Source organism: Puccinia triticina, chromosome 16A, assembly GCF_026914185.1.
Source record: "Puccinia triticina chromosome 16A, complete sequence".
In the NCBI taxonomy this organism is placed as follows: domain Eukaryota; kingdom Fungi; phylum Basidiomycota; class Pucciniomycetes; order Pucciniales; family Pucciniaceae; genus Puccinia; species Puccinia triticina.
In genome coordinates, this window is record NC_070573.1 from 505,235 (window position 1) to 519,061 (window position 13,827).

General features: G+C 52.1%; 3 protein-coding genes across 3 annotated transcripts; 2 read left to right on the plus strand and 1 right to left on the minus strand.

Moving 5' to 3' along the window:
- Nucleotides 1-1,002: 1,002 nt before the first annotated feature.
- Nucleotides 1,003-2,160, plus strand: PtA15_16A59 (uncharacterized protein; the record flags this gene model as incomplete). The annotated part of the gene is made up of 3 exons (XM_053164135.1): nt 1,003-1,422; nt 1,550-1,672; nt 1,768-2,160. 3 exons carry the CDS (start codon nt 1,003-1,005, stop codon nt 2,158-2,160), a joined length of 936 nt encoding a protein of 311 aa, XP_053027708.1.
- A 433-nt stretch (nt 2,161-2,593) lies between these two features.
- PtA15_16A60 (uncharacterized protein) lies at nt 2,594-7,979 on the minus strand (the record flags this gene model as incomplete). The annotated part of the gene is made up of 4 exons (XM_053164137.1): nt 2,594-2,800; nt 2,908-4,215; nt 4,290-6,086; nt 6,186-7,979. 4 exons carry the CDS (start codon nt 7,977-7,979, stop codon nt 2,594-2,596), a joined length of 5,106 nt encoding a protein of 1,701 aa, XP_053027709.1.
- A 2,342-nt stretch (nt 7,980-10,321) lies between these two features.
- On the plus strand, nt 10,322-11,936 carry PtA15_16A61 (uncharacterized protein; the record flags this gene model as incomplete). Its single annotated transcript, XM_053164138.1, has 3 exons — nt 10,322-10,944; nt 11,018-11,615; nt 11,733-11,936. 3 exons carry the CDS (start codon nt 10,322-10,324, stop codon nt 11,934-11,936), a joined length of 1,425 nt encoding a protein of 474 aa, XP_053027710.1.
- Between the last annotated feature and the right edge of the window lie 1,891 nt (nt 11,937-13,827).

Genomic DNA, 13,827 nt, shown 5'->3' on the forward strand with positions numbered 1-13,827 from the left:
TTGAACAAGTGAAAAGAAAGGTCCGAGTGAAGTGGGTGTTGAACCCACAACCTCGTGTACTGTGAGAGTCGAACTCACATACTCAACATTCATGAGTGATGCTCTAACCATTGAGCTAAGTACACATTGCTATGTTGCAGTTGAATACAGTAGATGTATGCTTATGATGATGTGTGGTGTTGCCCCAATGGTGATTGGATGTGTAAGCAACAATGTGTTAAGCAGTGCTAGATTGACACTTCAACATTAGTTTGGACTAACTAGCTCGGATTATGCTCGGAATAAGCTAATCCGATCAGCCGCCCGCATGGGTGGGGATTAGCGGGTCCGAGGCTGTCAGAGGTTATGTGTTTAGGTGCCTGTATGTTATGTATTTGGCACCTAAACACATAGAGCTCATGCTTATGAGCATGTTGAATATTCATTGTGTGTTTAGTCTGAGGACTAGTGAGGTCTACATGTAGACCCCACTAGCTCCAAACGGAGCTCCGGGTCAAGTTGATCCCGAGTTGATCCGAGCCAATGCGGATGCGGGGGTGGACTAAGTGCCCTAATCCGGGCTAACTTTGCCGAATGCGGATGCTTATTCATTTAAATATTTATTTATTTTGTAAATAAACTTTTGTTTTTTTGTTTTTGTTCGTCGTTTCTGACCTGAGTTTGACACTGTCACTGGGCTCCGGGCTGCCACACCAAATCGAATGGAACACTTTTGATGCACTTTTCTGGAGGAGGCTATTGCCAGGATGGATGAGGGTGAAGCTGTGGCCAAGGCCTTCCCCGCGATTGACTCCGTTCCATGACAGCTCATATGGTTCTGAAGTTTATTGCAAAAACAAAATTCTCCTCGCCAAAACCTCTCAGCGCTGAAGGCCGAGGAGGGGACCTGGCTAAGGTCGGGTCTGACTCAGCCCTCCCTCGCAGCCATGTCGACATCCAACCACCAAGCAAACCTCGTCAAGCTGGACTGAACAAGACACCGAGCCCTCGAACCTCAAGCTGATGATGAGTGTCGTTTTCGATGTGAATGGGCTCCAGGAATCCTTCCAGAACTTGACCTGTCTCGACAGTCACCCGACCGCTGGAGGAGACTCGCCGACCCCAGCCCAAGCCTCTGAGAAGAAGCCACTGGAGAAACCCCCGAACCAGCCGTACCATTCGTTCCTGTGTATCGACTTCGAATCTAGTTGCATCAACGCCGATGACCCGACCCTCGACAACCCGACTCAGCTGACCAAGAGCCAATTGACCTGGCTCTACCCGAACGAAATCATCGAATGGCCCGTCATCTTACTCCAGTGGAGGACCAATCAGGACGGCAATTCGGAACTGTACGAAGCCGGCCGATATCGCCGCTTCGTAAGGCCTGTCTGGAGACCCATTCTTTCGCAATTCTGTATGGACCTCACCGGGATCTCTCAGGTCGGGCTGCCAATTCTTTTACCAGCCATTTCTTGAGAGTATCCACCCAGCTGTATTGATGCTCGTCTTAACCTCTTCCTATTTGCTTCTGGCCTTTTGGCTCTTATTTGAATCTTGGTGATTTTAGAATGAGGTTGATCGAGCGATGACGCTGGACCAAGTCCTCCGTGATTTCGATCAGAGCTTTGTTAAGCCTCACAAACTCTTCACCCCGGGTAATCAAACGGTTTGGGTGACTGACGGACCATGGGTCAGTACTCTCTTTTTTTTTGTACAAGCACACTTGCTTAATCTGAACAATCTGTGGGTTTTTCCGTTTTTCTTCTTGAATCGTTTGTACATCAGGACTTTCGGGATCATTTCGTCAAGTCGACCTTCCTGGCCAAGATCGATATCAACTGCCTGCCCAGATATCTCCGATCGCCAATAGCGTTGATTGACCTACGCTATCTTCTCAAAGCGTACATCCCCAACATCTGCTCATTTCCGCCGCCGGATTCACTCAGTCTTTTCAATGCCATGGCAGCCTTTGGTCTGGACTTTGAAGGACAACAACATTCTGGGATCGACGATGCTCATAACGTCGCCAGGTTGCTTGCCGAAATGGTCAGATTCTCTATCCCCGACGGCTCTCAGACCCCTCAATGGATTTTCCGTCTCAACAGACGTTTATACATGGAACCTCGAAGGTTTTTTTGGATGTCCAAAAAGTTCAAATGTACCTGGACTTTACCTTAGCTTAACCCTCACTTCCCCCAGCCCAAAAAGACGAGAATCCCGATTCTTTTCAGTTGCCGCGTTTGTATTGCCATTTCCCTCTGTGGTTTGCTCATGTTTCAAAAATGTACACTACCGTCGTCTGCAATTGCTTATACCTATCGAGAGAAATGTGGTGCATGATGAAGAGTCCACTCAATTACATTGATGCTTCAGTTTTGTTGTCATGCTTTGGGAGCCTTTCGTTCATTACAATCGAGATGCGAGTCTGAATGGATGCATTTGAGGAATAGCCCGCAGGCAAATATTCAACTGGAAACAATTAGGCTACTCTGAGCAAAAAATGATACGATTAAGTTGAACTTATTTGGCAGAAAGTAAACTCGAAATAGATGGCATCTGACGTGTCTTATACGGGGGAGAAAAGCTGTATAGGTAGTGAGGAACAAGTAGCTCATACTAAGTGGACCAGGTCGATGAATTTGATCCCGTTCTTGATCTCCCGAAAGAGAGTTCTGATCTTGCTTTGGGTTGCCGTCGGATGGCTGCCATCTTGGGTGCAACAAGGAGTAATAGCGTCGATAGAAGCCCTCGTACTCTCCGGATCTGCGTCCTGGTAAAACTCGTCCTTGATTCTCTTGATCAACCGCATCATCGAGATCTTACGTCGGACCAATTCACAATACCAATAGTAGCAATAGTAAGTTAGTGTGGTGCCACGTCAGTCATGGCCACAAGAAAGTTATCAAGATGAGGTCTATACTCAACTGAATCGCCACCCAGATTCTCGAAAGACTGATTGAATCCAGGTGGATTGTGCGTGGTTAAACCCAAGATATCCATCCAAATTTCTCTCATCTTGGCGACTTTGCGAGTCTCTTGGTCATGACTGATTTGATTGCCATCTGCTGACTGGATTTGTTGCTCGTCGGCCAGAGTTTTGCTATTGGTTAGGCTCTGATAATCATCTTTCAGCTGGCCTCGAGTGGAGCACAGTGGTTCGGTGGACAGGGATGGATTGAGGATCGACTGTATGGGCTGATGATGATAGGAATCAGAGAGGGTTAGGTTGAGGCTGGCGACCAAGTCGGCCAAAAGGGTCCCGGCCAGCGCGTCGGCCGAGTGGCCGGCCCGTCCACTGCCCGGGAAGCTCTTGCCGAACGATCGGTTGTCGTAGAAGAGGTCGATGGCGACCGCATCCCTGTCCTCCTCCAGGCTCACCTCGATGCTCAGCTTGAACCTCGTCGGCATCCTGATCAGCTCCGGCGGCTGCTTGATCGGTCTCTGGTGCTCAGCCGAGTCCCAACTCTGGATGGTCACCAACGTGTCGAGCCATTCCCCATGTCCCACAACCAACCGGCCCAGCTCGCCGATGGATATCATCTGATGCTTGCCCATCTCCGCCTCCACTTCCTTCTCATGGGCCAGCGCTTCCAGCAGGCTCATGGCCCTGAACCGGTCGTCCCATAGCCTCGTTCGGATCGGCAGGACTGACACGCAACATCCGACCACGTCTTCTGCCAGCCGGCCTCCATCCAAGTCAACCTCCCTGCCACTTCTTACCATCCCGAAAACTACATCTGGTCCAGCCAAGCCTGAATTGAACAAACCAATCGCAATCGACAGCCGGATGGCTATCGCAGGCGTGATTCCATGGAGCAACTTGAGCTCTTCTAGCTTCTGCCGACCAAGCCATCGGGTAGATTTGTGCTGAGTCGTCGTAAAAGCTGAACCAGCGGAGTTTCTTTGGACTCCTTCCAGGTAGACTTTCCAGAACTGATGAATCTCGCGTTGATGAACCTCTGAGCGCGTCTTCCAAGCCTCGACAAACGCACTATACCTAACTTCAGTCCTCGGCGGGGACACATCAATCGAGCTCGACTGGCATGCTTCTCGTCGACACAATTCACCCAGTTCTCTCATCAATATTTCTAACGTCCACCCGTCGCTGAGAGCATGATGCAAGGACCAGACCAGCCTCCTCTGTTTGCTGTCCTCGCATTCAAAAATCCTCATCGATACACTGAGCCTACCCCACCCAAACTTCCTTCGATCTCTGTCTTCATTCAAGTAAGTCTATGATGAGAATTTCAGCCCTCAGTGTGACCAGCTATTTCAAGCAATGCATGAAACAAGTGAGTTTTACGCACCTCCAATTCCGAGCAATAGTCTTCTTCTTTCGCTAATCTTAGAATTTCGACATTCTTAGCACTTCTTGCACTGGAATAATCCAACACAACTTGATAGATATCAGCCAGCGATTCTGGCCAAACAAATATCGTCCTCAGCGCAGGATGATTCGAGACAAGTTGGAGCATATTCCGAGCGATTGATTCGCTAGAGAAGGATGGGTTTATGCGATAAACTGCTTGCGAGAAATAGATCCCGACTTTCTCCTCATCGTGCTTGTACTCGTCTTCCAGGCTTGCACTGATGATTCCAGCTTGGGTGGGCGAGGTGGGATAACAGTCCTCGACCTCATCCGCTGTGATTGAATGGACTTGGGCCAGGTGATCTAAAACAGTCTCTTTTTCTGCACGCGTCAGTAGATCAAATGGCGCGTAACTACTTGCCCTTGGCTCAACACTGCTCAATTCTGGCTCATGTTCTTGGAGGATCTTGACGAAATACAAGAAATTGTCGGCACGAGCTAGAGTCGAAAAATGGACACCGATCTTGTTCTTTCTAACGATTCCAATCGCTCGCATCATTCCAATTGAGTCCCCCCCCAGTTTGACGAAATTGTCTGTATCTTGGAACCGACTGGCCGCGCCTAGGTTGCCTAATCCAACACTCCAAGCCTCGGAGGCGATCTGTTCGAACCTTCCAAGCGGTCCTACTCCCTGAGCGGCTGCGGGTGGTAGCTCTGGGAGCTTGCTGCAGAAGTGCTTCTCCAGAAAAGTAGTCAAGATTCTCCGGTCAACCTTGCCGGCATAATTAACAGGGATCCGATTGATTGGAAGCCAGTATCGAGGGATCATGCAATGCGAAAGGTCGTCCCGGACAGCCCCCTTGATGTCTCGGACCAAGCTGTCGAACCATTCCTCGTGTTCACTCAGGCTCAACACCTGGGCCTCTGAACCGACGACGGGAGGTGTGAGCGATATCCCCTGCTGGCGGAGCGATTTGCAGAGCTGGGGGTTGAGCTCAACGAAGCAGACTAGCCCCGCCGTGCGCGTGTTGTCGCCATTCCACTTGGAAATAACGGTCCGCAGACGATGACCATGCAAGGAGGGCAGCCGGATTGCGAGCTGGTTTAACCGTTGCTCGACCTCTCCGAGCTCGACCCGCACACCAGAGATTTTCACTTGGCTATCGATACGTCCGAGACAGCAGATACTACCGTATCCTTCGGATCCGCTCGGCAGGAACTTGCCGAGATCGCCGGTCCGATAGACTCGGATGGGCTCGGGCCCGTCTAATTTGACCTCGACGAATTTCTCACGCGTTAGTCCGTTGTCCGCATACCCCCCAGCTACCTGGCCGCCACCCACGCAAATCTCACCGACCCCACCCAAGGGAACCAATTTGTCTAGATGAGGCTCAAGGATGTAGATCTCATTCAGCCCAGTCGGCCGTCCGATATCGTCAAGGGGTAGCTCCGGACTGTACTCAAGGGTCAATGAGCTTATGACGCCCACCGTCGTTTCACTCGGCCCGTAATCAACGCACACACTGACGCCTCTGGAGAGGAATTGTCGCCGTAAGTCAGCTGAGACGGGCTCGGCGCCCGTATTGAGGTGGTTTAAGTAAAGCCCCCGCGCTGCCCACTGCTCAGCTACCCTTGCTCGCGTTAAATTCTCCGTGGATTTGAAGAGCTCATCTTCGAGTAAAATGTTGAGGACCGTCGGCGTCAAGTCTACCGCCGTACATCTTAAACTAATCATCGTGCCGATCAGGTCTGTTTTCAGATTCTCCTCTGATGTCATACAGATCGTTGATCCATGCTATTATCATTATTTCGAAACAAACACATACAAAAAACAATCAGCTTCCAAATCACTCGATTAAAAAAAAAAGATTGGGACTGTATTTCTTAGACTGACAGCCAATGTATCCCAAATAGAAATAACCGAAACGTCAAACGCGTACGAAGCGAATTGTAAGACGCGAGTCAGGCCGTCATTTTTGCGCTGAAACCTCAAAGCGTAGTTGAACAAAAAGTGGAGCAGATTCGAGTTGGAGATCTTGATGGGTTTAGGTTCGCCGGTGGTGCCGGAGGTGTAGACGATATACGCGATCTGTTTTCCACCGCCGGCCATTGGTGTTCTTTCTTCCATCTCTCTCATCCTTGATTCGTACATCTCTAAAATTTCTAGGGGACGTTTTGTTGTGAATTCGCGTGTCTGGTCTTTTGTCGGTTTCCCGCATAATCCGAATCGGCTTTGAAGATCGTGACAGTAAGTCGATAGGTCTAATATATTCTCAAAATTCAATTGCTCCCGTAAAGTCTTGTCTTTCTGAGAGTATCTATTCTGATTGAACTGGTGATTATCATAGCTCTCAAACGTCAGCAGTAAAGAAACCTTCGAGTTTGCTAAGATTTTTTTCAACCTGTTTTTTGGGGTGGATAATTCCAGATTCAGATAGCCCGAACCAGTCAATGAAACGGCAAACATGATCAAGACCAGCCACGGGTTTTTGCTCATCAACAGACAAATTGTTGGATTCTCAGATGCTGGCTCCTCGTCTGGTTGAAGTTCTCGCAGAATTTTTAGGAGATGTTCGGATAACAGGTACGAATAATGAGCAAACTGCTTGAAAGTTAGATTGATTTCCAAGTTCTCGTTTTGATCCCCACGGCCAGGACCGGCGGAGGATAGACTAGAAGAATTGGCTCTTTCGAACCAATGGAGCGCAACCAGTGTCTCATTGATCTGCGCCGATCTCAGCACCAGTTCAACTAGGGATTTCGAGCCCAGGAAGTGCTGGACGAACGGCGGCCGGCTCGCATTGATTTCGGCGGCGGTCAGGGCCGGCCTGGAGAGCTTCAAGATGATTTGTCTTTCGTCTTCTGAGATCTTCAATGGAAGGGAACATAGACGTGCCGTGTGAGCCTTGGTGTACTGGGCGGGAGAACCATTGTCTGGGGTAGATAATAACTTGCTTATTTGATCGAGGAAATTGCCGGTATGAAGCAGGAACCAGTTGGCGAGGTTTGGATGAATCTTTCCGGATGGGTTCCGACGGCTCGCCAGCTTGAGATGTCTATCATCCACCACTTGGAGGACCAAGTGAAACTGAGCTCCTCGGGTCAATTCTTCATCATCCCGCGACTTGGTGGTGGCTCCTGGGCAATCATCCGATCTAGAGAAATCTATCAATAGGGCCGCTTCCGGCGTGTTCTGAAGCTGAGTACTTGGTTCTAGTTTTTGGAGTTGGGAGGCGATCAGGTTGATGAGGGTTTCGATGGGTTGCAGTTCCAGCTGGTCAAGAGTGAGGGTGACGATTGTGAAAGAGCCTCCGTGATCTGCCGTCCCGACGCAGAGAGCCCGGTCCCTGGGCTTGAGTCCGCCGGTGGTGCTAAAGACAGACAGCTGGTGGAACTTCAAGGAAGCCAGGCTGGCGAGTATCAACACGGCCCTGAAGGAGATGATGCTCTCAGCGTCGGCTAATTTGTTCGGCGGCCGGATGGATTGGATGGCGTAGCCATTTCCCTCTTGGATTTCTGGCTCATCGGGATAGTTCTCTACACCGTTCATTTTCTCATCCCAGGCCTGGCCGATGGGATCTTGGAGTAGGGGATGGGAAGCTTGGAGACGCTCCACTGGGCTCGAATGCGGACGAGCCGTGCTTGAGGAATAGACTGGAGAGTGCCGTTCGGCGTCGGAGAAGTCCATCAGCTTTGTTATTTTTTTAGTGCATAAGGGTTCAAGGCTGCGACACACCGGGAAGATGGGACAGACGCTAATGGCCCTTCAGGCAGCGCCATACAGCGGCACAGCATTCCCTAGCTTTATCATTTGAATGCACGCACACAAAATATGCACTTGCAACGTTTTCTGGAGATGCTCATATGCCAGTTTCAGAAGGGCAGCGACCATCGCTTCTCAGCATCGGGGGACTCTCTGCACCCTGACGAGGAAAACGAGATGAGAATGCCGGTGTGCCGGGAAGCCTGAAGTTGATGCTCGCGGCCTTCCGGAGCATCAGCTTATTAAATTAGCTCCATTCGTGAAACAAATAGTGACACATTTACAGATTCCTCGGGCTTCTGGCGCAGGCCCTTGCTCCTCCTGACCATCTTCCCTGGTCCTCCCGCTGCACAAGAAGTGCAGGCCACGGAGGTATTATGTAAAACCCTTCGGCTGAATCTGGAACACGTAGAGTGTCCGGAAGACGGCAAGTCCAGCGGGTGTGATCACGTCCCCGGTCATGAGTAATCTGAAGCAGACGAGCGGCGTCCAGGCGACTTGAGCCTCATTGTCGTGAATCCGAAGCGATTCCTCAGGAAAGTGACTTGTATCAAGTTTTCTCAATGATCATGTGATTTTGCCGACCGGCTCTCGTATACTCCACAGCTCGGGACTCCAATAGACACCATCCTCAGAATGATGCACGGATGGACAAGAGTGTTACAAATATATGACTTTGGCCCGTCCCGATGTGTTTGTTAACCTTGATTGTCTGGCGTTAAATGTTAATGGTGGACAGTCATCGAGATTTTCACTTCGCCTTACAGTGTGGCCCCGGATGGCGTTCGTATCAAGAGTCATTGGAAAAGTGGTTGAGGAGTCCTCGGGCCTTATCTGGGGAAACGGGTTTTCTTATCCTGCGAAAGTTGAGAGGAAAACGGGGCGACCCCTGATGAGGCTCAACACGTTCAAGACGGACTGCTTGAGACGCCGCACCGAATTCCCACCGATGTTCTAGAGTGCTTGACTCCGGCTTCGACGGCTGTGAAAGACTTTGTACTCGGGGCTGTGTGGCCCGGGTTCCTCTCAACCGGGTCTGCCTCGACAAGTATTTATGATCAGGTATGATCTCTGGTTCTGAATCTGATCGATCATGTCGCTGCCCATCGGGTCCTTGGCGGCTGGAACCGGCTTTCTCGAGGACAGCCTGAGGGCAACATGCTTGCTCGGCGATTCCTGTCCGTGCCGTCTCCGGGGGCGTGAAATCGGTCGATGCTGTCCGCTGCTGGTTCGGTTCCGTCGCCCTACGTAGTGCTCCACGCTGTCCGATCCGTCGAGGCGAACAGCACCGGTGGATTGGACGCCGTGTAAAGTCGCATTCGTATACTCACCCTGCCGGCGCGCAAGGTCGAAATCAACGCGAACGAGCCCTCAACAATGGCTCAGGCCTGATGGCTGCTGGTAAATCTCGAAACATTGAGCAGAACGCTCTTGAGCAAAGGCGGCATTTTCTGCAGCGGATGTGGTCCAATAATCGAGCCATGTCCTCACATGTGCTGTATCCCCCCTTCAAAGAGTTCAACTGGAGTCCATAATTGGCCAGGATAGCCCTGCGTGAGGTGACATGACATATTTCTTATTAACATGCAAGAGCCACATCGAGCCTGGACTCGGGCCGGCAGAAGATCATGAAGAGCAAGTACGGCCGACCGGCTTCGTTTTCTTGGCATGGCGGGCCACTCTGAAAAAGACAAAGGACGATTGCCATGCACCGATGCGTTTCTGCTCGTTTCAGGGCGCAGGTTCCGGAAGGCAAGATCGACGCACCGATGGATGGCAAGCCAGTCTCGCCCAGGATTGGCAGCAACACATCCCAGCCTCCCCATGCCGGAGTGCCGGCCGAGGCTGTTCGATCCAATGCTGCAGTGCCCAGGATGGACGGGTATGATCGATTGGGAGAGGGGGCAGGCCGGCAGACGGAATAGGAAATGCGCCCAGTCTTGGCTATACCCTTGCTTTGGTCCCCAGCTGAGCAGCCTCGAATCAGACTAAAATCGTCAACCGGACTGGCCACTCCACTGGGCTGTTGACCGTTTGCGGCTGGTCGATGGCCCACCCCCAGCCTCTGACACTGTGCCTGCCCGTCCTCACCTCGGCTGGACAAAGCGTATATAAATCATCGGCCGTCTCCCAAACAAACCCCTGGCCTGGGTAGATTGCTCGCCACCTCCATAAATACAACTGGGAACCCCCCTGCCTGCTTTCCTTCAGCCTCGGCTTCTCGACCACCATCTCCCCACTTCCACTAAAGACAGCTTTCCGCGAACATGGGTGTCTCCAACTCGGTCTTCCTCCCCCAATCTGCAACCAGCTCGGATGACCACTTCAAGGCGGCACACCCGAGCCCCATCCGCCCGTTTGCTGCTACTCCCTTGGCCCGTCTGAAGCCCTTGGACGGCGATGGGGACTTGGAAAAGCCCATCCTGCGGGTCGAAGGCGATCGCAATTTGATCGGTCTTCGCTCGGGCTTCCTTCCGAGCAGTCCGCCCGTCTGCCGGCTGGACGGCGCGTGGTCCCCATGGGAGGAGGCCCTGGATGCCGCCCAAGGGCTCCAGCTCGGGCTCGGCGAAGCCGACGAGGGCACGTTCCAGTGGCGCCAAATGCTCAGAGACGAGCTCCCGGTCATCGATCTCGGCCCGCTGGAGAGCGACACCGGCCGCCTCCGTCGCGCGCACTTGGTCCTCGCGTTCCTCATGCACTTCTACGTCCATTCCCGCACACTCCTCGATGAGTCCGCCATGTCCACTCAACTCGAAAAAATCCCAAAAGCAATTGCCGTCCCCTTATGCGCTGTGAGCAATCTGCTCGACATGCCCCCGGTGCTTACTTATGCCGACACCGTGCTCTATAACTGGCGTCTGATCAATCCAGCGGAGGGATTCACACCAGAGTGAGTTTGTAATTCCCCCATACCACGTACAGAAATCATGCGGTCTTACCTAACTTCTTATGTCTCTTTGCAGGAACATCGCGATTGTCACCACATTCACCAACACCCCTTCGGAAGAACACTTCTTCAAGACATCCGTGCTGGTCGAGGTTTTGGGACCGACCAGCCTCTCTTTGATGAAGCTAGCGATCGATGAAGCCATCGTGGCCGACACGCTCTCGGTCACCCGAATTGCTTCGAGCTTGCTAGTCCTTGCGAGCCTGGTTGATCGTCTGCGGGAAGTGGTGGAAAGAGTGCGAGACCATTGCGAGCCTTCGGTATTTTACTGGCAGATCCGGCCTTGGTTCCACGGCGGACCACGCGAGATGGAGGGGGTAGTCGACCCGAAGGACAAGACGCGCTGGCTGGTCACCGACTTCGGCGGCCCCAGTGCCGGCCAAAGCACGCTCATCCATGCCCTCGACGTCTTTCTCGGCGTCGACCACCGCCCACACCCCGCCCAGAGCACATCGACGAACCCGATGAAGCAGGACACGCCGAGCGGTGAAGAGACGTTCATGGCCCGGATGGCGGTCTACATGCCCTCGCACCACCGTCGCTTCCTCTCCGAACTCGCCGCCTGCCTCGAAGAACACTCCTCCAAGATCACCACCTTCCCCAGCCTGCCCCACGTCCCCACCCACTCCGTCCGCTCCCTCGCCCTCGCCTCTCCCCCCACCTCCGACCTGCGCTCGAGCTACAACGACTGCGTCGCCGCCCTCGGCCGCCTCCGCTCCACCCACAGCAAGGTCGCCCTGCTCTATATCGTCTCCCAGAGCCGCGTTCCTCCCCCCGAGGGAAGCGCTTTCATGGACGGCTGGCTCGAGAAACAGAGGCTGGAGGCCGAGAAGGCACGGCAGCCTCAACGGGCTCACCTGGGCACCGGTGGAACCGACCTTGCCAAGTTCTTGAAACGCTGCAGACAGAGAACCACGGAGGCCTTGATCGATTAACGGACCTTCATACCATCTCTCTTTTTCGCTTAACCCAACTTATCTCATCCGTTTTTTCTACTCAACCAAACCACACCAACAAGTCTGCTTAACTTCGTATATATGAGAACTCGCCCATCCATATTAAGCTATCCCAATTTATTGTCCTTGCAACCATAGATTAACTTGTCTGTATCCGCTATACACCAGATCCGAAACCTTAGACATATGCTGCCAAGAACAAGAACAAAAAACATGGAACATCATGTTGATGCTCCAGAAGACAAACTTCCTTATGCTTATCAAGTTGTTCTATCATAGCTTCTAAAGATTACACATGTTATCACTTTTTGCTTGATAAAAAACCCCTGAATGCCTTTGACTTACCAGTCCAAATTAGTGCTGCGCATCACAAACCCAGCATGTCGCTTTACCCGTACTAGCCCAGTTCGTGTGAGGAGGCTTCGAGACGTTTGGATATAAACCGTGAAGCCAGAAACGAACTTGGCAAAGTCCCTCGAGACTTCGGGCCCCCGGGGGGTAGGCTGAACTCGCGAGGCGAGCCTCCTTCAGGAGGGACTTCACACGGTACCTCCCCGCATTGGCACAGCAAGAATGCCACTTTGATTCCTTTTTCATTGAGTTATGTTCACAGCTGGGGGACAAGTGTGGTCTTGTAGGGCTGATAGCATCCTCTGAGAGAAAGCTACAAAAAAAAAACCAACCACCAAGTGTGCACACAAGCTGCAAGGTGCAGCAGTCAAGTTGGACACTGCTTGCAAATCCAGCAAATACATTAATTGCTAGAGCAATACATGTATTGATATTAAAGCCATACATATCTTGTTAGAAAAATAAATTTATTGAGAGGAAAATACACCCATTCCTGAAAAGCTTGTGGTTGGGTAGGCCCAAATTTTGGACTGCTATTTTCAGCCTCAAAGCCTGTAAGGCTGCATACAGTAATGTGATTACACCACGGGTCGTGCCGGATGTCCATGGGACACCCTTTTGGAGATGTCCCTGGACATCCGGCTCTTGCAGGGCAGGAAGCATCCGCGGGATGTTACTCTTCATGATGGATACAGATGTATCCCAGCTGAGTATCCACCGGATGGTCTTGGAGCATCTGCTGGATGTAACCCAATCATCCGCCGGATATCACAAACCATCCGCAGATGGGAAAAATAATTGTCCAGGTGCGCTGGCCTGCAAACTCCTGCAATGAGCACCAGGCCCTGGGTCGCGTGCGCTAACAGGCGGGGGGGGGCAAAGGCAATGCAATTGGGTGCCGGGGGCGATCGGGCCCGGGTGCTGCAGAGGTTGACAAGACTGGGTGTTGAACACCCAACCTGCAGCATCACAGGTCCCGGGCAGAGGCAGCCCTTCCCCACTACGGCAGGAGGCATGTGTGATTGACAGCAGCGCACGCGGTTCATATCGAGTGCACACTGGGTTGACATCCATTGGACACTCCAGCCAGAGTGTCCGATGGATGTTGACTCTCAGGATGTCCAGCGGACACTCCAGCCAGAGTGTCCAATGGATGTTGACCCTCAGGATGTCCAGATGATGTCTTTGAGGGCTGAACATCACTTGGACGCATCCAAAAGCGTCCAAGTGATGCTCAGTGCACCTGGCATCTGCTGGATGCTCCCCGGACATCATGCAGACACTTTTCAGCCCAAAGCATCCGCAGGATGTCAGCCTTTTCCAAAAAGGCGCCCTGTGATGTAGAAGAAAATCACTACTTTCTTTGTTTTTAAATTTGGGGCCTTGAGGGTTGCACCATTGGAATCCTGGAGCAATTTTACACTGATCAGACCCTTTCCCGCATGCCCCTCCCCTGCCCTGTGGCCAGCATGGCACCCTTGTCAAGCCAAACAGCCGCCCAAAGGGGTTTTGACTTCCT